The sequence below is a fragment of the Hemitrygon akajei genome, chromosome 9 (genome assembly GCF_048418815.1).
Source record: "Hemitrygon akajei chromosome 9, sHemAka1.3, whole genome shotgun sequence".
Taxonomy (NCBI): domain Eukaryota; kingdom Metazoa; phylum Chordata; class Chondrichthyes; order Myliobatiformes; family Dasyatidae; genus Hemitrygon; species Hemitrygon akajei.
In genome coordinates, this window is record NC_133132.1 from 71,769,412 (window position 1) to 71,792,995 (window position 23,584).

At 38.8% G+C, this 23,584-nt stretch overlaps 1 protein-coding gene and 1 non-coding gene across 6 annotated transcripts in view; one reads left to right on the top strand and one right to left on the bottom strand.

Annotated features, from left to right (window-relative positions):
- map7b (microtubule-associated protein 7b) overlaps positions 1 to 23,584 on the top strand; it is a 160,529-nt gene that overhangs the window by 90,295 nt on the left and 46,650 nt on the right. For 2 of the 5 annotated variants that reach the window (XM_073056298.1, XM_073056296.1), the window contains exons 7-11: positions 2,737 to 2,826; positions 7,127 to 7,249; positions 10,388 to 10,533; positions 21,170 to 21,306; positions 21,490 to 21,656. In XM_073056298.1, coding sequence (XP_072912399.1) covers positions 2,737 to 2,826; positions 7,127 to 7,249; positions 10,388 to 10,533; positions 21,170 to 21,306; positions 21,490 to 21,656 — 663 coding nt within the window. The remainder of the gene's footprint in view (positions 1 to 2,736; positions 2,827 to 7,126; positions 7,250 to 10,387; positions 10,534 to 21,169; positions 21,307 to 21,489; positions 21,657 to 23,584) is intronic. The other 3 variants (XM_073056297.1, XM_073056299.1, XM_073056301.1) reach the window with 3 other exon arrangements.
- On the bottom strand, positions 15,649 to 15,755 carry LOC140733828 (U6 spliceosomal RNA). Its single transcript, XR_012100383.1, has one exon. It is a non-coding gene; the product is annotated as a U6 spliceosomal RNA (small nuclear RNA).

Consider the following 23,584-nt stretch of genomic DNA (forward strand, 5'->3'; position numbering starts at 1 on the left):
ATTTTTCACAAATCTGTTGATGGTTATCATGGTAGTTTTTCTCTGTCACTGGAATGGTTTGGGACATTGCATTTTTTTTTTACATTCCAGAATCATTAAATGATGTATAAAATGGAATATTCCTTTGAGTAGTACAAAAATATTTGGAAAATCTGTGAAATTTGATTATAAACACAAGATTCTGAAGATGCTGGAAATCCAGAGTAACACACACAAAATACTGGAGGAACTCTGCAAGTCGGGCAGCATTTATGGAGAAGAATGAAGAGTCAACACTTAGGGCTTCATCAGGACTGGAAAGGAAGTGAGAAGAAACCAGAATAAAAAAAGTGGGGGGAGGGGAAGGAGTACAAGCTGGAAGCTGATAGATGTGGTCAGGTGAGGGTGAAGGTATATGGGTGGTGGAGGCAGGATGAAGTAACAAGCTGGGAGGTGATGGGTAAAGCTGAAGTAGAAGGAATCTGATAGATGAGGAGAGTGCACCATGGGAGAATGAGGAAGAGAGGCACCAGAGGGAGATGAGAGGCAGGTGAAGAGAAGGGGTAAAAAGGGAGCCAGAATGGGGAATGGAAAATGAAAGGAGGGGGAGAGGGCAGAAATTACCAGAAGTTGAAGAAATCAATGTCAGGTAGAAGGCTATCTCAATGGAATATGAGATGTTGTTCTCCAACCTGAGAGTGGCCTCATTGTGGCAGTAAAGGAGGCATGGGGTGGACATGTTGGAATAGGAGTGGGGAGTGGAATTAAAATGATTGGCCACTGGTTAGGGAGGAGGTGAATGGGCAGATGTAGTACTTGTTCAGCCTGCAGAGGTAAGTGCCATGAGGGAGATTAACGGAAGGAATGAATGGACAAGGGACCCTGGAAGGGAGTGGTGAGTGTGGGTGGGGAGGTAAAAATGTGTTTGGTGGCAAGATCCTGTTGAAGATGGCAGAAACTGTGGAGAATGATGTGCTGGATACTGAGGCTCATGGGGTGACAGGTAATGTCAAGGGGATCTCTGTTTCTGTTAAGGCAGCAGAAAGATGGGGTGCAGGTGATGTCTGCGAAAAGGAGGAGATATGGGTAAAGGCAGCACCTTCTCTGCCTAATGAACATCCTTCAGTTGGTCATTATAGATGCTCTGATTTTTTTTAAATATATAACTTTTGTAAAACTTAAATATTTTGTCTTTACAAATTTGTTGCTTTGATCAAAAGTATGTTTGAGTATTCCAAATTATTTTCCAGCATTGTAACTAGTTGATAAGTTCACATTTTATTCCATGCCATATTGGAAAAGGTGTATTTTTTAATGCTAGTCTTAGATGTTACCTGGAGCCTCATGGTAAAGGCTCATGAAGGATCCAACCCACCTTGTTCGTGGACTGTTTATCCTACTCCCATCAGATTCAGATTCAGTTTATTGTCATTTAGAAACCACAAATGCAATGCAGTTAAAAAATGAGACAATGTTCCTCCAGAATGATATCACAAAAGCACATGACAAAACAGACTACACCAGAAAATCCACATAACGTTTGGCAATCTCCAATCCAGAGTCCGGAGAGGCTGCTGCGTATTAATATCATGCTACCATCTTAGTGCGTTCCCCAGAAAAGAGCTCCAAACCCACCAGACAAAACAAGACCAAAAACTAAAGCTGCAAGACCTGCACAAAACCACATAGTTACAACAGTGCAAACAATAGCATAATTGATTTAAAAAAACAGACCATGGGCACAGTAAGAATAGTCCAAAGATGTTACAAGACTGTAAGTTCGAAAGAAACCACCACACAGTTTCCACAAGTCCTCAGGGTCCCGGTAGACTCGTTATCCCACGCAGGTGGCAGAAGGGAATACCCCTGCTATGGACTTCCACGGCGCTGGACTCAGCCTTGCAGACGCAGCACACAATGAAAGCTCCGTCGAACCCAGCCTCGCAGACACAGCACACAGTGAAAGAGCCCCGACTGCAGCGGACTCCGAGTCCGTCGAACCTCCGAGCCTCCGACCATCCCCTCCGGCACATCTTCTCCGAGCACCATCCTCTGCCGAGTGTATAAGACGCCTCCGCCAACAGCCACTGGCAATGCGACCCCGAGGACTGGGGGCCTGTTCTTCTCAGCAGAGACCCGGACCTTGCAGCAGCAGCAACGAAGAAGGCCTTCCTGGAGATTTCCAGATGTTCCTCCGTGCTCCCACGTCTGTTTTTCATCAGATTAGGATTGTGCACGGCACCCCGCTTAACAAATAAAATAAATAACATATCAGCTCCGGAGTGGCCGCTGCAAGCTGCGTCGTGCCGCTATCTTGGGAGGAGGCTACATCGCATCCATGCCCCGATCACCAGACTCAAAAACCATTACATTTCCCAAGCAAAAGACTGATCAGCACCTCCACCCATTACCCTATCCTTCCACAACCCCCACCACTACTACCTTGTCATTTCCTGTCAGTCACCTACATGCAGACATTCCTGTATCTAGGGTCCCTTTATGTACATCTAATCAATCTAAGTATATAAGCCACCTGGTACATTTGGAATCTTTGAATTTATATTTATTGTATTTTTTTAGTATTGTGTTCTCAATGTTTTTTTTAATATGCTCAGTAACAACTATTCTGCACTCCCTTACACTTGTGTACTGGAAATGACATTAAGTAATCTTGAATGTTTAACCATGAGTTAATAATGGAAGGGCATATGAGAAAATAGGAGAGACTACTTAACAGCATATTTAATTTTTGTTCAGCTCTCAAGCAAAGGATTTCATCCTTTATTAAACAGCCCTCTAAGCCACGTTCATCTACGCCAGAAAAATTCTGCTCTGAATCCAAACAAGGTGTTTCTAAGACGTGAATGAATTTTGTATTTATCACCTAACTACTCATTAACTGCAACATGACTTCAGTTGTGAAATTATCTGGGAAGCACTTCCTTTTACATTTGTATAGCAAACCAATCAAGTTTTACAAAATAGATACTGGTTGCTTTTCACCTTAGTTGGTTTATTAAAATTGCTTGAAGAACACAAAATGTATAAAGAAAAAGGAGCAAAAAGAATCTTGAAAGTTTTTAATAATTCTGTTACTACACCATGCTTCTACAGATCGAATTGTAACTGACTTTACAGCCAGCCAGGTCAGGTTTAATGAGAGATCAGTTCAGTATTTCTGAAGCAATTAGCTGCACAATTTCAAAAAGTAAGGATATTGATGATATTCAATCTGTTTTAATATTAGAAACCAAGGTATTATTTGTAGTATCATTATATTGGAATACCAAAGCCATTTGGCCAGAATGATTCTTCTCTACCACTTTTTTTTTTCTGTCAACCCACCTACTCCCCCTTGCTCTACCTGAATGTAATAAAGGACGTCTTGATGTCTTTGACTTCAGATTATGAGGACATGGAAATCCTCAGTAATTTCCATCTCCTGCCCATTTTGGGTGAAACAAGTGTTGTGTGTTTTCTCTAGTCTCTTGTTTCAGTGTTCCTTGACATCCCTCAGCCCATTCTTTGCTTTCTCTGTTGCTTTTCTAATTTCTCATTACCTATTCACTGATGACCCCTGTAATCATTTAGACAATACAGTGTGGTAATTTCTCTGTTTTGAAATACTTATCCTGACATTTAAAGCATTGCCTCTCCTCACCTACTGTACCCCCTGACCTCAGGTTCAAATGTAGGTGTAAAATCTGGATGGCAGCTCACAATTTATTGCCAATCTTGCCTTTCACTACCATGTATAAAACTCCAGCTTAGTTTCAAGTATCATTTCCTGGCCCTTCATAATGCGCAATGGAGATCATAATTGAGGTAGTTAATCAGGACAATAATCAGATGGAAGTGATATATGGAGTAGATTTGAAATTTAATTTCTCCTTCCCATACACATCCTTCCCTTCCTACTTTCCATAAATTAAACACAAAATCCAACAATTCGGTCATGGGGAAAAACACTTTAATAACAAACTTATATTTTATATAGACTGTCTTGACTTTCATCTGTCCAGACAGCAAATAAGACCACAAATGGCAAGTGATAAACAACCATCTAATTAGCAGTGTTAAAGTGAAGAGTGAAAGGTATCAGTCTCGAAGCCGGGGTGGTGAACTTTTATGAGTGTGTGTACTCAAATTGGTGATAATTTACTAAAAAAATTTCTCTTTTACTCCATGGTAACTTTGAGCAGCGATTATCATTGATTAATGAATGGACTTTTATTTTTAAATAAAAACAATGAGTCCTATTATTTACATGTATTCATTGTTTTACCATGAATAAAAGTATAACAGACAGATTGAAATAAAACATTTTAGAAAATGTTAAAATTATTCATATTTTTTAAAAAAGCAATTGAAAAATAACATTTTCTGTGTCATTGTACCTCATATAAGGAATGTGAACGTGAAAGTATAAACTTTGATGCATATTCATAAAAGATCATGTGAAGTAGACTGAACAAACTTTACTGTCAGTGAGACTTTAGTTGCCGCACTAATGATGACAAATATTTTATATCCAGCTTGTATTTGGTTGTTTTGAGAACTATGCATGTAGCACTAGTTTTATAAGTAAATCTAATATAAATAGTCTTGACCAAGGTCATCACTGAAAACAATAACTCATACACATATGTCAATGAAAATACTGTTAATATTGCCATTGCAAGATTTTTCAGGCATTTTAAAATGTCAGGAATCGATTTCCAGAGTTTTAGAACCTCATTGTCTGGATTTTATGGTTTCAGGTCACTAACCAATCAATCTCCTTCAATATTTTCTTGTCAAGCTCTTAAGTCGACAATTTTTGTCTCCAAATTGAGCTGCTTTGTAAATCAATCAATTGCATTTCAAAATTAACCTAATCAATCCAGTGCAACATTACCAAATTTGTTTGTAGTTTGTCTAATGTTACTTTATGAATTTTGCAGTTTCTTTGAATGCCTGAGGTTAGTGAATCTTAAAGAAAATTGTTCAGTAATTGATGCTCAAAGGTTTAGGTTCAGGTAATGAGTTATATGCATTCCTACAAGATTGGGCTAGCCTAGTTGATGATGTAACATCAGTGCTTACATCAAAATAAATGGAAAGAAATTTACATCAACTAATTTCTTTTATTAGTTGTTGTGCTATACTGTATTTGTTCCCATCATTAATATTTTTTTTTACTCTGCTCACTGGAAAATGCATAAGGTGCTGAATATTTTTTCCTTTTTCTTGTAAACTGTTAAAAAGGAAAGGAGCACACTCCATGAATAATTCTTTGACATATTCCACATCACTGAGTAGTTTTCCATGTGGAGCAATAATCTTTGAAACCTCAAAACTACCATCAACTATGTTGGAACTACCTGAAATAAATATCATCAAAATATTTGATGTGTTTTTTGTTGATGATTTCTAGAGAAATGTGTTATTTTTGTTAATGCTGCTTTATGGAGGAAGTCCTGCACACCACTGTTTCAGAATGTAAGATGAGAAATGTTTTAGCACCCTTTTTAATCATGGCAAATCTTTCACTTCACCACTATTAAATATGTGCTGCTTCACCCATCATTTGATCTTTGCTGGTGTATTTGATAGTCTGAACAAGCTGAAAAGGATGAGCACTATTTAAAAAGCTCATTGATAAAATTAACATAGTTTTACTAAAATAAATAAAATGTTTATTGTGAAAGAATTATATTCAAGGAAACTAAACTGCATATTAGCTCTGAGAGTCCAGTGTTCACTCACAAATGACAGAAGGAAAAAAAAATAAACAGAGCAAAACCAATGCCAACTGGACCAACTGCACCATAAAAATACTGATACGTACACCAGGTCTGCAAGGATTTCAAGTCTTATCATCCAATGTAATTTATTCTCAGAACTGAATAACTGGTGCCAAGCTGGCATGAGACATTTCCTGTGAAAATAACTTGTCTTGCAAAAAATCATTCACTGCTTCATTTGCCAGTAAAGATAATCATTGCAAAACTTTAACCCCCCGCCCACCCCCCCCCCCCCCCCAATTATATAAAGAATTGAGGGGTGGCGCTCCATGTCACGTGCCAACAAAATACCTGTGTATTCCATCCTGGTCAAGTGTCTTTTAGGTACACTACTCCTGCTAAGCTCTTCCATCCAAACAACAAGATACTTAAACAATTTATCTGACTAATTGTGCTTTCAACCACATGTCCTCTGGTAGTGCTGACAGTTAGGAACATTGCAACCTTTGCCTGAGACAGTGCTACTGTGAAAAAGTATATTTATCTTTCTGTGCGTGATACTAGTGAGGAACACATGTTATAAATTGACCGTTGAATGTTTTCAAACACACTGTTTAAAGATCACTGTTTAACTCTTTCCCCATATCTGGAATTCCAGTTTCCAGAAAGTAATGCTATAGGTATTACAAACTATAGGCAAATCTGTGATTAGCAGTTGTAGAAGCTTGGTGTACTGCAGAAATGTTAGTAAGTAAATGCAAATGGGAATTGTTAGAACATAAGCATTATTTGGTTCAAGGATTATCATTGATAAAATTTTAAAAATGCAAAGGAAAGTTATCCACCTGTGTAACAAAAGGATTTGATTTCCAGATTATTTTCACATTATGATAGTAAGGCTCAATGCACAATTTTTGGAAGGCTTGTGTGTGGCTTCTGAAGATGATGCATTAATGTGGTAATCCCTGTACATTGCTCTGCATGAAGCAAATCTTACTTTGCTTGTTCTGTATGTTTTCAACTATTTGTGTATTTAAACTAAAGTTAATCTTTTTGGTACTTTGGTTACTTTACTTTTAAATACTCCTTTGGGCATATCAACACATTTCTGAAGCATCTAATTGATTTGTAAATTAGAGTGCATTTTGGCAGCATGCCTGCAGAAGTTTTTCTGTGATGTGTGCAACAAAGCCCAATGACTTTTATTTATGAATTAAACTTCATTTTCAAAACACTTCTTTCTTATACTTTAATCCAAAGCCTCAATAATCCATTTAATGCATTCATGCATGAAGTTTAACCTGAAAAGTAATTTATTGTAAGGCTTCATTACCACTGTTCCAAGTCTTCTGGTCTCACAGTATTTATATTTAAAATGGGTTGAAGTATTTGATGCATAGTTGTCTATTTATTTTGTACAGCACGACGGTTGCAGCTGAGTCCCTGGGAAAGCAGCATTGTCACTCGTCTTTTAACTCCTACGCACTCATTCTTAGCTAGAAGCAGAAGCACTGCTGCCTTGTATGGGAGTAGTCTAGATGCAGGTAATTCAGCTTTGTACAGAATTATGATACTAAAATATTCAAATATTCAGTCATTTTATATATTGATAGACTGTTCAAATTAGTGAATTTACAATATTTATGAACACTTGGGAACTGATTACATGTAACTAAATACTGGTAAGAAGTACAATACATAGTTGGAATCAGATTGAATCAGTACAATTCTAATTAATTTTTAATGTAGTTAAATGCTACACTTTTTATGAATATGAAGTAGGAATACATTAATTAGTGATATTAGATTTGAAATCTGAAGGGAATTTGTAGCTACTGGAGTCTAAGGAAACTAAATCTGCTAATTATTTACATTGGAAATTTGGCATTATCTAAAATAATGCAACAACACTCAGATATAAGTCAAGTAATTATGCAGATTGTTAGCAGTTTAAGGGATGTTTTTTTCCCATTTTGGGTCACTGAGATCCATGGTTGAAAGGAATGATGAATTAATATGAATTCAGTGTATCTTTCCTGTTGTTTTAGTCTGAAAGTGATTCTTTTGTTGCATATGAAAGAGGTTGGTGAAAACATGCCAATTTAGAAAACTACAGGCCTATCACACTTGATTTTTTAATTACTTTAAGCTGATGGGGAAAAACTAGTCAAACATTGGTGGCTCCAGATTTCTTAGCAAGTGTTAAGTTAGCTGTTCTAAGTATTTTACTTTTTTTTTCCAATTGCATTACCAGACTTAAAACTAAATTATGTTAGACATAACCTCAATTAAAAAAAAAACACTTTTACATCAGCTATCAGAAGGAGCTAACACTCTCAATATGAATAGCTTATGCCATTAATGCATGAAATGGAGAGGTAATTTACAACTTTTGATGCACCTGAGTAAATCTTGTTAGGTGAAATTTACTTCAATGAATATTATCAATAATGCAGCTTTTGAAGTACTCAAATGCAATGGACAAAATGTTAAATTATTCAAGGTTTCTAGCCCTTTTTAGAGTCCTCTGATGTTCCTGGAAAATCAGCCCCTGCTTAAGTGAGACTATGGAATGCTCACTTATGTATGTATGATCACATAATCACATGCCACAAAATCTATGTGTATAGCAGTGCTGCAGCTTCTGCAGGAAACAGTTTAGGAGGCCCATGAAAGACAGCCAGGAGACTGCTCTGTATTTGGACTTTACGTCTAAGGTTGCTGGAACGATGTCTGAAATACTCTACTGAGAAAAGTGTTATGACTCTCTCTGTGCCTCTCAACATCATAAATTTCCATCAGGTCTCCCCTCTGCTTTTGATACTCTGGAAATACAACCCAAGTTCTCCAACCTTTCCTAGCTCAAACCCTTTAATCCAAGCTGAATCACAGTGAACCTCTACTCTACCCTTTCCAAAGCTGCTAGATCCTTCCTGTACTGAAACAACCAGAGCGGTGTCCAATAGTCCAAATGTGGCCTGACCGAAGTTTTATATAGCTAGAACATGATTTCCTGACTCTGGTAGTCAATGCCCAACCAATAAAGGTCAGCATGCCCTACATCTTTTTAAACCACCCTATTGATCGATTTGCCTGACCATTTTGAGTGAGCCATGAACTGGACTCCAAGACCTCTTTAAATTTTAATGGGCAACTTTTCCTGTCAAGTAGGAAAAATAGTCACATCAGGCAGCATTTATTGTTAGAGAAACATTTAATATTTCAGAAGAGATATTTCCGCAAGGCTCAGCTGTGTAATTATCTGAAAGCAAAAATACTATAGATATTGGGAAAAGTTCTGACATTTTTTACTTGGCTAAATAAAAATCGTAGCCAGCCTTCATCTGATAAGCACATTTATAAAAATGTTATATTAAAGCTATTAAAACCATGCCTATTATAAAGTCACCCAATTATCATATTTTTCAAACTAATCCTTTCCTGATTAAACAGGTTTTGTTTTATTAAAATTGGAGTTTTAGGACTTACTAATTTTGAAGTATGGCACTGAAGCAAGTTGACTGCTTTAGCTATGTATGTTGAAAGTTAAATTTTAAGTGCAATTTCAATTAACAATCATATTTGAAGTTTTTTCATCTTGACGGTTGCTCAGTTGAAGTTTTTAATTGCCTTCAGTGTTGTTACATAGTGTTTGTCTTTATATAAAGAAAGGCCTATTCTGCTGACCTTTTCTAGCAAAACCTGCTCTTGTTCTTCCAAATACACACTCCTGCTGATCTGCAGTATCTACGTTCTTTATGCATTCTGTGTTCTGGCAGCTGAAAGGATGGGACGTTTACAAATAAATTATGAAATCTCTTATCTTTACCAACCTGTTAGCTGCTTGTAGTGCTATTTTATCATTCTGTATGTGTGTGATGTGTTTCCTGACTTTAACTGCACTATAAAACCAAAACCATTTCTGTTTGTTAGAAGGTTGAGAGAGCTGATTTTTGAAGACCCAGAAGTTAATTACATGCAGACCTCTGCCTCAAAAATTTTCATAAAAGTAGTTATTGCTACAGATGAGTTGAACACATTTTCTGCATCTTATTGTTCCATAATTACACTAAACAGCCCCTCAAGTTTGGCATATGTTTACTTCAACTTTATTGGAAATTTACTATTTTTTTACATTAATCTTCTCTTCTTCAGATGAAGGATCATGTTTGGCAAGGCCAGCATTTATTATCTCCCCATTTCTCATCTCATAATCCCATTTTACTTCCTATTAAACCTGTATATTGCTTTTCCATTTTACTCATTCTCAATTCCCATGTTGGAGCAGTGCACTGGTTTGATTTTTTGCTTTTCAAAATTCAACTACAAAGAAAACAATCTTTCAATGTTATTAAGTGTCATATCATTTGTTTGACACTGAAAAAATCCGTATCAGAAAATTTGAGTGCAAAGATATCTCGATTATTGGCAAAATAAAAAAAATTAGATACTTCTGACAAAAAAATTTAAAGGAAGTTTTTAAAATTAGTTTTCAGTTTGATTTGTGAAGGAGTCTTTCATTTGGAAACTGAAACCATCTTTGAGCTTTGGCAAAAGTAGATTAATGCAACATCAGAAATGGTTTTGATAACTTTCCATTTGCATTCCTTTCAAGCTAATGCTTGCTGTCTTTTCTGCTCTTATTCTTCACCTCCTTGCTTCAACTTCACATAATACTGCAGTTGTTCCAATTTGTCCTCGTTCAGCATCTGCCAACTCAACTCCACCAACCTGCAAGAATCTTCATGCTAGGATGTCTGACTGGCCAAGGCTCGCTGTTAGCACACATGATGTTCGTGGCCGGAGTAGACCAGCTAATCCTGCAAAGGTACACAGCGGTTTCGCATTCTTGGTGCAAAACAAAAGCTAGCTATCGGCAATATTGCCGCCTTGAATAGCTGTTTATTTTAAATAGTTTTCTGTTTTTAGCTTGCATGAAAGGATGTTTAATTGAAATGCTATTGTACAAAAAAAATCCTTAGAATTTATTACATGAAGTGTAACTTCCAGTAAAAGTGTTGGGATACTCTACCTGTGAACAGAACAGAATGAACATTTAAGGTTAATGGTCTGTACAGCATTCCTCTTCAAATTTTCTACATGTACTTGATTTCTGACAAAAAATTAATTTCAGTAGGTTTGTTTTTTTTTGTTCATTTGCAGGTATTGAACTTTTAATCAAGGTTTTCCATATTGACAAGAAATAGATGTGCCAGGCAGCTTCTTGGAGAAGAAAATAGTTAATATTCTGGTGATGTTTAATTGGGAGGAAGCAGTGTTGGTGATAGAACAATTCTTTAAATTATGTGGAAAAATGGGAGAGGCAAAGAACAAAAGGGCAAGTGTGAACTTGATGGAGAATAGGAGACATGGTGAAAGTTGTCGTGGAGCAGGTGGCAAAGATGCTAAAAATGAATTACAAGAAGTATGTGTGGATTTGGAACAGTGTATGAAAAGGTTCAGATTGGGAATGCAATGGAGAATTAAGGTAATAGATAATAACCTTTGTGTTATGCTCATAGACTGAATAAAGATGGATCACTAATTTGGATAGATTTTTGTGAGCATCAAATGTAGGATACAGAAAATTGAGAAGTAAAAAACTCCATCTCAGGATGGAGCCCTGAGTGGTGGAAAGGGAGCAGTGAAAAGGCAGGTAGAAACAGAAAACCTACAGCATAATACAGGCCCTTCAGCCCACAAAGCTGTGCCAAACATGTGAACAGGTCTCCCGTCTTCAGAATTTACATGGTGTGGTGCCATGTGAATGGAATGAGAATTGGTGGAAGTGGAACATAGAACCAAAGCATCCTGGAAATTGCATCCCTTTGAAAGGGGATCTAAGATTAATTGTTTGTGCAAATGTATTTTGTACGTTGGATATTCTGGAGGGTGATCTGCTTGTGGAAGTTGATGGGTGAAAAGAAAGGACAAGGGAAATCTCTCATTCTGGTCATGGGGGAAGAAGTGGCATGACCAGAATTACAGGAAATGAAAGCTTACAAATTTGAGAGCCAATCACCTATTGTGGAAAGGAAATCTATGTTTGAAGATAAAAGAAAACTTTTGGAATCTCAGTGGAATGTAGTATCACTTGAACAATTTCGACTGAGGCAGAATACTGAATTGACTAGAGTAGAGATCTTAGAAATATTAGTGTGAGGGAAATTTAGGGGTGTATTATTGCAATATTAGTCTGAATGCCTCCTTTGTTTGATTACATAAATTTTATTCAAAAAGTTGGCTCCAAGCCTGCAAACAATTAGTCCATTCTGCTGGTTCAAGTAAGAAGACATTCAAGACACCTTTTGTTTTGGAGGACTTTAATTTAAGAATTGTGGCTTTCATTGGCAAGCCCAGTATTCCTTTTCAGTCCTTAATTACTCATGAATGTGATGGTGTGCAATCATTCTAAGCCAGTGTGGTCTTTGTGTGAAAATACTTTGAATATATACAGTTGTGGGAAAGTTCCAGGATTTAGACCCAGAAACAGTGAAGAACTGGGGATGTATTTCCAGGTCAAGATAATTTGTGACCTTTAAGGGAGAAATCATTTAAAAATCCTGGACAGGACAAACTTGAATTGCTGAGTAAAATTCATTAACGGAAACATCTGTTGTCAAACAAACCTGATTAATGCCTCTTCAAAAAGTTCCTAGTAGCATACGTAGAAACATATTTGACTGTAGTTTTAATGAACCAAAAAAGAAATTTGGTTATAATTTATTAGTGATACAGTGCAGAGTAGGCCCTTCTGGCCCTTAGAGCTGTGCTGGCCCAGCAACCCCTGACAGTGCTGATTAACCCCAACCTAACCATGGGACTATTTACAATGACCAATTAACCTACTCAGTATGTCTTTGGACTGACAGGAAGCTGAAACAGCCGGGGAAAACCTATGCATTCCACGAGGAGGACATACAGAAGCCATAGCAGTGAAGGAACTGATTGAATGGAAGCATATAGAATGGAATTGGCTGTGTGGGAGAAGACAGAGAGTGGGTAGTGGATGATTGCTTCTCAGATTGGAGGCCTGTGACTAGTGGTGTGCCTTAGAGATCAGTGCTTGGGACCATTGTTTGTTGTTTATATTAATGATCTAGATGATGTGGTAAATTGGATCAGCAAGTTTGCTGATGACACTAAGACTGGAGGTTTAGTGGACAGCGAGGAAGGCTTTCAAGCCTTGCAGAGGGATCTGGACCAACTGAAAAAATGGGCCAGAAAATGGCAGATGGAATTTAATGCAGACAGGTGTGAGGTGTTGCATTTTGGAAGGACATATCAAGGTAGGACATACACAGTAAATGGTAGGGCACTGAGGAACAGAGATCTAGGAGTTCAGTAGTAAAATGGATTCAACAGTGGCTGGATGGGAGATGCTAGAGAGTAGTGGTGGATAACTGTTTGTCAGGTTGAAGGCTGGTGACTAGTGGTGTGCCTCAAGGATCTGTACTGGGTCCAGTGTTGTTTGTCATATACATTAATCATCTGGTTGAGGGGGTGGTAAATTGGATTAGTAAGTATGCAGATGATACTAAGATAGGTGGTGTTGTGGATAATGAAGTAGGTTTTCAAAGCTTGCAGAGAGATTTAGGCCAGTTAGAAGAGTGGGCTGAAAGATGGCAGATAGAGTTTAATGCTGGTAAGTGTGAGGTGCTACATTTTGGTAGGACTAATCAAAATAGGACATACATGGTAGATGGTAGGGCATTGAAGAATGCAGTAGAACAGAGTGACCTAGGAATAATGGTGCATAGTTCCCTGAAGGTGGAATCTCATGTGGATAGGGTGGTGAAGAAAGCTTTTGGTATGCTGGCCTTTATAAATCAGAGCATTGAGTATAGGAGTTGGGATGTAATGTTAAAATTGTACAAGCATTGGGAAGGCCAAATTTGGAGTATTGTGTACAGTTCTGGTCACCGAATTATAGGAAAGATGTCAACAAATTAGAGAGAGTACAGAGGAGATTTACTAGAATGTTACCTGGGTTTCAGCACCTAAGTTACAGAGAAAGGTTGAACAAGTTAGGTCTTTATTCTTTGGAGCATAGAAGGTTGAGGGACTTGATAGAGGTATTTAAAATTATGAGGGGGATAGATAGAGTTGATGTGGATAGGCTTTTTCCATTGAGAGTAGGGGAGATTCAAACAAGAGGACATGAGTTGAGAGTTAAGGGGCAAAAGTTTAGGGGTAACACGAGGGGGAATTTCTTTACTCAGAGAGTGGTAGCTGTGTGGAATGAGCTTCCAGTAGAAGTGGTAGAGGCAGGTTCAATATTGTCATTTAACGTAAAATTGTATAGGTATATGGACAGGAAAGGAATGGAGGGTTATGGGCTGAGTGCAGGTTGGTGGGACTAGGTGAGAGTAAGCGTTTGGCACGGACTAGAAGGGCCAAGATGGCCTGTTTCCGTGCTGTAATTGTTATATGGTTATATGCATAATTCCCTAAAAGTGGTGTCACAGGTAGACAGGGTTGTAAAGAAGGCTTTTGGCATCCTGGCATTCATAAGTCAAAGTATTGAGTTTTGGAATTGGGATGTTATGGTGAGGTTGTATAAAACATTGGTGAGGCCAAATTTGGAGTATTGTGTACAGTTCTGGTAACCTAACTATAGAAGGATATCAGTAAGATTGAAAGACTGTAGGGAAGCTTTATTAGGATGTTGCCGGGCCTCCTGGAATTGAGTTACAGGGAAAGATTGAACAGGTTAGGACTTTATTCCTTGGAGTGTAGATGAATGAAGGGGGGATTTGATAGAGGTTTACAAGATTATGATAGGTATAGACAGAGTAAATGTGAATAGGCTCTTTTCACTTAGACCAGGAGAAGTAAATACGAGAGGACATGGCTTTAGGGTGAAAGGGGAAAGGTTTAGGGGGAACATTAGGGGGAACTTCTTCACTCAGAGAGTGGTGGGAATGTGGAATAAGCTGCCATCTGACATGGTAAATGCAGGCTCACTCTTAAGTTTTAAGAATAAATTGGATAGATACATGGATGGGAGAGGTCCGGAGTGTTATGGACTGGGTGCAGGTCAATGGGACTAGTGGAATAAAGTTTTGGCACAGACTAGAAGGGCCAAGTGGCCTGTTTTCTGTGCTGTAATGTTCTATGGAAGCACAAAGTGGGTAACCGTAGCTGATTCTGTGCCGGAAGGAGTTGTGTTGAGGCTGCAATTACTCGCTTCATTTATAAAGGGATTTATGATGAAATGGGAAGCTGCGTATCTATTTTTATCAATGATGCATTTAGGACACCATTCTAAACAGATGAAAGTATAAAATTACAAAAGGATTCAGTGCTGTCCAAATGCTATACAATAGCTAGCCAAAGCTGCGGCGACTGCGGTTCTAGTTGCTACATTGCAGAAAAGATGTGAAGGCTTTGGAGAGGGCACCTAAGCATTTTAACACAATGTTGCATGAATTGGAGCTGTAAGGAGAGGTTGGGCAAATTTGGATTGATTTTGCTGCCATGTCAGATGCTGATAGAAGTAAAATAACATAGAACAGTACAGCACAGAAGCAAGGCCCTTGGCCCACAATGTCTTCACTGAACATGATGGCAAATTAAACTAAATCTCTTCTGCCTACATATCTTTCACTTTATATTCATATTCCAGTCTCCTATCATAGCTGCTTCGCTCACTGCTTCAGCAGCCTGTTCGAAGCAGCTACCACCCCCATGTGTAAAAATCACACCCTGCACAACATTTCCTTAAAAATTCCACCTTGCTCCCCCACCATGCCCCCTCCAACACGCGCGCAAACACTGATTTCTGCAAATTTGAGATCATCCACTTGCAGTTAAAGGGAAATAAAAGTATACATTGTAAACCATGAAAAGAAGGAACCATTGTGTGTCCAAAGAAATTTGAGGAGTTCATGTGCATTTTTAAAATGTCATAAACAAGTGTGGAGAATAGAGCTTTTTTTTTATAAATATGGAACACTTCACGAATTTGCGTGTCATCCTTGCGCAGGGGCCATGCTAATCTTCTCTGTATCGTTCCAATTTTAGTATATGTGCTGCCGAAGCGAGCACGAATAGAGCTTTTTGAGTAATCTATTCAGACATTCTCCATAGCTTTACAAATTATTTTTCCTCCAATGTCTCAACAAATCCTCTAGTTCTCTGATTAGTCTCATTGTAGTTAAAGACAAAGTCATAGCCTGTAACCACCTTGTAGTTTTGATATACTTTCACCAAGTGCTTGCATGTATTTCTTAGCATTTTGCAGCATTTTGGAATTTTGGTTCCTGGTCCTCAAGTTGCCAAATATAAGGATCATTTTCTCTTTTTGCCTTACAACCTTCGTATCCTTAAGTTGATAACCAGAAGTACATGTAAACATATGAATTAGGAGCAGGAGTAGGTTATTTATCCACTTACCTTTGCTTCACCATCTAATATGGTCATGGCTGATCTGATTGTCATCTCAACTTTGCATTTGCATCTCTCTTTAATAATCTTTTGCCTCCTTTCTAAAGAATCAATATTACCTCTGCCTTAAAAGTGGAAAGACTCTGCTATCATTGCTTCTTAGAAGAAAAGTTTCAAAGGCTCTGAACCTTCAATAAATGATTTCATTTAATGTCTGTCTTCAATAGGCAATGATCTAACTTTTAAGCATGGAGTCCTGGTCCTCTATTCTCCACAATAGAACTGCTCATTCTACATGCAGAATCTTAAAATTCAGTCAAATTCCAGCCTGGTTATTTTGTTCAACCTTTCCTCACAAGATGACCTATTGGTCTTTACAGGTGTTAGTCAAGTAAGCACTCTGATCTGCTTCCAACATATTATATGAGACCAATACTATACATAGTACTCCAGATAGGCCCTCTGCTTCATAGGTCAGCTTGATGAAACTATCACTAACATATTACTTGTGGAAGAAGAGGAGCCATCCAACTTAATTACTTTTACAGCACCATCAAGAACACTTACCATGCCTTTGGCAAGTCCAGTCATAGGTAGAGCCTGAGGACTGCTAAGGTATGGTGAAGGGAGGTGGAAGATTGCTTGCAGGACTGCTTTGAATCACTGGACTGGACTGTACTCAGAGTTTAATCTTCAGATCTGAATTAATATGCCATCGTTGTCACTAACTTGAAGACGTGCATGAATAATTGTACCTCCAATAACATACCAAATGTACCCAAACTAGAAGCCGGGTACTAAAAGCCTATGCCAATCAACTGGTGGGAATGTTCAAGGACATCTTCAGCTTCTCACTACTGTAGATGGAGATTCCCACTTGCTTAAAAAGGGCATTATTCACACCGGTGACCAAGAAGAGCAGGGAGTGAGCTTCCTCAACGACTATCGCCCAGCAGTACTCTAATTTATGATGATGAAGTGCTTTGAGAAGTTGGTCATTGTTAGAATTAACTCATGGCTGAGCAAGGATGTGAAGCTGGACAAACTACCATTTGCCTTCCATTACAACAGGTCTGCATAAGACATAATCTCATTGGCTCTTCACTGGGCTATAGACCACCTGACAACAGCAATGCCTATGTCAGTCTGCTGTTTTTCGATTACAACAGCATTCAACACCGTAACTCCTCCGTACTGATAAACAAACTCTGGGCCTTTGTAATTTGATCTTGACTTCCTCATTGGGAGACCACCGTCACTAAGGATGCGAGTTTAGTCCCCTGCTGTAACCTCTCTACATTCATGACTGTGGCCAGGCATGGCTCAAACACCATCTATAAATTTGCGAATAACGCAACTGTTGTTGGCAGAATCTCATTTGGTGATGAGAAAGTGGACAGAAGCAAAATAGGCTGATTGAGTGGTGTCACAACACCAAACTTGCACTCAAAGTCAGCAAGTCCTAGAACGTGATTATGGCTCCAGGAGCAAGAATTTGGGAGAACACACACCAGTCCTCATTGAGGGCTCAACGATGGAAGGGACGAGCAGCTTTAATTTCTCAGAGGATCTATCCTGAGCCCACCATATTGATGTAATCACACCAACAGCAGTATGTTATTAGGAATGCCAGGAGATTTGGTATGTCACCAAAGAGAGGACAATAGTATCTTCTGCCACTTTCAAAGATGTGCATACATATACATCCAAATTCTTGTGTTCTGTTTGCCTGGCATCCAATTGAAACTGAGCCAATTTGTCTATATTATTCATTCAGTCTTTCTGCCAAAGTGTATCTCTTCAAGAAGGCAAATGGAATGTTGGCCTTCATTACTAGAGACATTGAACTTAAGAGCAGGGAGGTTAAGCTGCAACTGTACAGGGTACTGGTGAGGCCACATCTGGAGTACTGCATGCAGTTCTGGTCTCCTTACTTAATGGAGGGTATACTGGCTTTGGAGGCAGTGCAGAGGAGATTCACCGGGTTGATTCCAGAAATGAGGGGGTTAGACTGTGAGGAGAGATTAAGTCGTCTGGGACTGTACTCACTGGAATTCAGAAGGATGAGAGGAGATCTTATAGAAACATATGAAATTATGAAAGTGTTAGATAATATAGATAATATAATATAGATATATATTATCTAATATATAATATATATATGTTAGATAATATAATATAGAGGCAGGAAAGTTGCTTCCATTGGTAGGTGAGACTAGGACTAGGGAACATAACCTCAAGATTCGGGGGAGTAAATATAGGACAGAGATGAGGAACTACTTTTTCCAGAGAATGGTGAATCTGTGGAATTCTTTCCCAATGAAGCAACAGAGGATACCTCAGTAAATTCTTTTAAGACAAAGTTTGGAGAGATATTTGCATTATAGGGGAATTGAAAGTTATGGGGAAAAGGCAGATAGATAAAGTCCAGGGCCAGAGCAGCCATGATCTTATTGAAGGTGGAGCTCAACAGGCCAGATGGCCTACTCCTTCTATTTCATATCTTCTTATGTTCATACTTCTCTGTATTGAAGTTTCATCTGCCCAGTCTGCTGACTTATAAAAGTTCTTTGTCCTCTCTTTTTATCCTTTCAATTTTGAGATAATTACAGATTTTGAGATTTTACCTTGTGCATTCATATCCAACACATTAATATTTTTTATAAGCCAATTACTTTTAATTGCTTTTTATTTTTATTGACACCCCGTATTTTCTGACCAGCAATTCTCTGAAGATGTGTAACATCTGTTACACTTCATTCACTCATCTGCCATCTCATCAAAAAATTAAATCAGCTCAGCCAAACAGGACCTACTTAGCAATCCATACTGATGGTCCATTAATCCATATGCCTATATTTTTCCCTGATCATTGTTTTAGAAGCAGTGATTCTCTTTACCTAGGAAATGACACTTTGCATTCATGCTAACTATGCCCTTCATGATTTTATACATCTCTCCTCGGGTTCCCCATCCACTTCTCCTATTCCTTCTTCCCATTCTGTTTTCTCCCCTGTCCGTTGTGCTTCAAGGAATAATGTCCTCGCCTGCCCAAGCTCTTCCTCTAACTCAGGCTCTTGAATTCAGACGATCTCATAATTTTCTTTGTACTTTTTCCAACTTAATGACGTCTTTACTATAAAAGGATAACCAAAACTATACACAGTATTCCAGGTATAGCCTCTCTGTTGTCTTGTACAAGGTGTTGCCTGGTGTGGAGAACTTTAGTTTTTAGAAGAGGTTGAATAGGGTGATCTTTTTATAGGAGAGGAGACGAGTGCAAGGTGATAGAAATATATAAAACTAAAATAGTTTTAGAATAGATCTATCTACTGCCTGTTAAGCTGCTGACATTTAGGGCAGCAATGAAGGTCCTCCATCTCTGGCACTGCTCGGGGCTTCCTTTATCTTGTCAGTAGCTCAGTTTTCACTACCGTCAGTTGTGCAAGTTCCAGGTGGAGACTCAGGAATACCATCACGTTCAGATGTAGAAAGATTCTTCATTGCTCTTTCTATAACAGTTTGGTTTGGACTGGTGGACCACTCTTAGTCTGTCCTCTACCCTTTGATCTGTTTGACATGGATGACCCTACCACAAGCCAAAACATAAAGCACTCCAATTATTTTGGCTGGAGCCAGCCAAAATAGCTCTTCAGGTCATTGAAGCACACAAGCCTCCAAACCACAACAAGGTCTCTTAGAGGCTTAGAATAGATTACTATTTTTCCTGTAGTAAGTTTACCAAAAATAAGGGAGCCTGAGTTTAAGGTAGTAGGAAGGAGTTTTAATGGTTGAGTGGTTCAATTTAATATCAGAGAATGTATATAGTATACAACCAGAAATTCTTATTCTTCACAGATATCCACAAAACGGGGAAAAAAGCCCAAGGAATGAATGACAGAAGTATCAGAACCCCAACCCCCTCCCCATGCACAAGCAGCAACAAAAGCATCAAAACCTCTCTCTCTCCCCCACCATGCAAGCAATAGCAAAGACCCCAAAGTGATCTTGATCCAGAGTCCATCGTAAACTACAGTACATCTCAACACTTTGGTATCTCACAGGCTCTCCCTCACTCGTGAGGGAGAGAGAGAGAGAGCTCCTGCAATAGACCAGCAGATCTGTCACCCTGACTTGAGGACAAGACAGGCTCTCACTCACAGGGAGAGAGAGGGAGAGGATTGCTCAAGTGTAGAGGCCTTCTTCTGATAGTAGTGCACACCAGCTGCTGTCTCTGTTTGTCTCCTGTGACACTTCAGTTGGCGACATCAGTGAACAGCTGGGTCATCTGCGAAGGTGCATGTCTTCTAGCCCTGCACAGTTAGTTAGTCCGAGAATGAGTATCCACTGGACGTGGAAACTGTAGTCCGAGCTATAGCTGTGGATCACAGACTCCGACAGGACCCCAACCACAGAGGGACAGGAGGAAAAAAAAAAGAATAAGCCGTTTCGCAGATGAGCTGGAAAACATTGCCTAGGTCTGCCAAAACCTCGAGTCTTAAAGAGGAATTGAAGGAAAAGATATTTTTTCTACATAGAAGTTTATATCTGGAGCTTGCTGGAGTCAGATACAATCATTATGGTTTGAAGATATTACGATGATCATACAAAGTAGGCAGAGCATGGAAGATACAGTCCTAATGAGGGAAAATGAGATTAATGTAGATGGGCAACAAGATTAGCATGCTTGTGGTGGGTTGAAGGGTCTGCTTTTTGTGCTACACAACTCTCTGACTCTGGCTCTAAATAAGGAACCAATGGGTGATGTACTAATTAATTTTGTACTTGGATGCCCATTTATGCATCAAATAAGTTCATTACCTGTAATATATGCAGTGCCTAAAGAATGATAATTTTGAATTTTTAATTTGATAAATCTTCACTAAAGCACAGCACAATGTGACCCAATAATCTTCAATGACTGCTGAAGGCAGATTTGAAGGTAGTCTTTAGCTAAAGATTTATCAGTCCAGTGTCTGTTTTCAAATATTTCATCTGTTATGATACCAATATATTTTTCAATAGTAATGTAAAATATGGTAATTTTTTTCTGAAATGATTTTTAATTGTCTTAGATGGACAAAAAAGAAAAGGAGAGAGAAAATGAAAGGGAAAAAAATGCAGCTGTAGCTCTAGCTACAAGTACAGCAGCGAAGAGGTCATATTCACCTTTGTATGTGAAAAATAAGTCACCAATGCCATCCACAGTTCGGTGAGGAAAGTACAAGTTTATTCTGCTAACTGCAACAACATTGTTTATACAGGCTTGCAAAATGTCAAAATTTAAATATAGTTTAGAGGGAGTTATGATTGGCATTTTGGGAGGGGGGTTGTATGAAGTAAGCAACTGATACCTTTGTTATATTTGTACAGTTTTTACTTTTGTTTGTAATAGATTATCAACAAAACCAACGACTCCAAAAGTACTCGTGTCACCACCTGGCTCAGTGAAAAATTCAACAATCCAGAGGCCATCTTCTCCTGGGAATGTTCGTCCAGCCAAAGCATCTGAGTGTGAAGTAAAGGAGGAAGAAATGAGTCAAAAAAATCAGGAGGATGAAGGTAAGCATGCCATATCTTATGTTAAACACAAATTATCTTATGTTAGTAGTTAAACAGCTGATGTCCTTTCAACTCGTGCAAAATCAGAGTTTAAAGGTACAAATTTCTCAGAATTCAGAATTTGTTTAAAATCTTAAAACTATTCCACAACGTGAGGGAGTAAAAATCTTCGCGATATGACTCAGTTTCCATGTACAGGCATGTGAATTTAAAAATCTAATGGCTTGTAAAAAGCTGTCCCATAGCCTGTTAGTCCTGGTTTTAATGCTGCGGTACCATTTGTCAGGCGGAAGCAGCTGAAACAGTCTACGTTTGGGGTGACTGGAGCCCCTGATGATCCTCCAGGCCTTCTTTCTGCACCTCCTGCTGTAAATATCCTAGTGGAGGGAAGTTCACATCCACAGATGTGCTGGGCTGTCCATATCACTCTCAGAAGTGCCCAGCAATCAATGTTGGTGCAGTGCCTGTACCAGGCAGTGATACAGCCAGTCAGGATGCTCTCAATGGTGCCCCTGTAGAAGGTTTTGAGGATTTGGGAGCCCATGCTGAACTTCTTTAGTCGCCTGAGATGGAAGAGAGGCTGTTGTGCTTTTATTTTGCCACAAAGTCAGTGTGTACGGTCTAGGTGAGATCATCGGTAATGTGTGTACTGAGGATCTTGAAACTAATCACCCTCTCAGCTGCAGACCCACTGATGTTGATCAGGTTCAGCCTGTCTCCATTCCTCCTGTAGTCAACAATCAGCTCTTTTGTTTTTTGGGCATTGAGGGAGAGGTTGTTATCCTGGCATCACTGTGACAGAGTGTCGACCTCTCCTCTGTAGGCTGTCTCATTACCTCTAGAAACAAGGCCAGTCAAAGTTGTGTCATCTGCGAATTTGATCAGCAGATTGGAACTGTGTGTGGCAGTAGGTCGTGGGTGTAAGGGGATTAGAGAAAGAGACACAAGACATAGTCCTGGTGGGGGGGGGGGGGACACCTGTATGAGGAGCAGAGGTGAGGGAGCCCATCTTTACCATTTGTCGGCGATCTAATAAGAAGTCTAGAATCCAGCTGTGCAAGGTGGGGTGCAGGTTGAGGTCTCTGAGCTTCCTGTCAAGTCTGGAGGGAATTATGGTGTTGAATACTGAACTGTAGTTTAAGAACAACATTCTAACATATGAATATCTTCAATCTTTTATGAATATACTACATTGTCACAAGATGTATTGAAACTGAGTGCCTGAAGAACTTAGCAGTCAAGCAGCATTGTAGTGGCAAATGGATCTGTTTGCAGCATCCTTTTGTGTTTGATCTATTTTGAGTGGCAGATGGTCTACCCATTTAACAATCGCTAAAGGAAGCTCACTGTGTATTGATTGAACTGGGCATAATCTATACCAAAATATTCCAGATATTCCATTTATTCAGGCTTTATGAGTCCTATGGGGGGGGGGGGGAGGAGGGAGGGAGAGGGAGAGACTTTCTCAATAAGCATTTTATAGAAACAGGGTTTAGTTTTCTTTACCACACTACTTTCCTGTTGATCTTCACATATTCATTTGCTGTGCCATACCTAACAATTCTTTTTAGTGTAATTCTGTGCATTTGGAATTGTAATATTCCTGTGTACTTGGACTTGGATTATTACTAATATATCTTCACTGCAGAAGAAATCAATTTGAGATCACTTCTGTCTTGCCTAAAGCAATTGAAAAAGTTGGATTTGTGTGAATATTAATACAGATCTATAGTCTTTGCAGGAAAAGTAAGGACACAGTTCTCAGAAGCTATTGCATTTGCTTTTCAACATCTCTAAAGTCTTTGTTTCCTTAGATCAGAAAGTACTGTGTAACATCTCAAATTTGATGGCTTGCAGAAGTTTGTATCTTTCTTTTGCTCCACAACTTCATGCAATCTGATGCTTAGCAGTAGATATACAACAGAGTC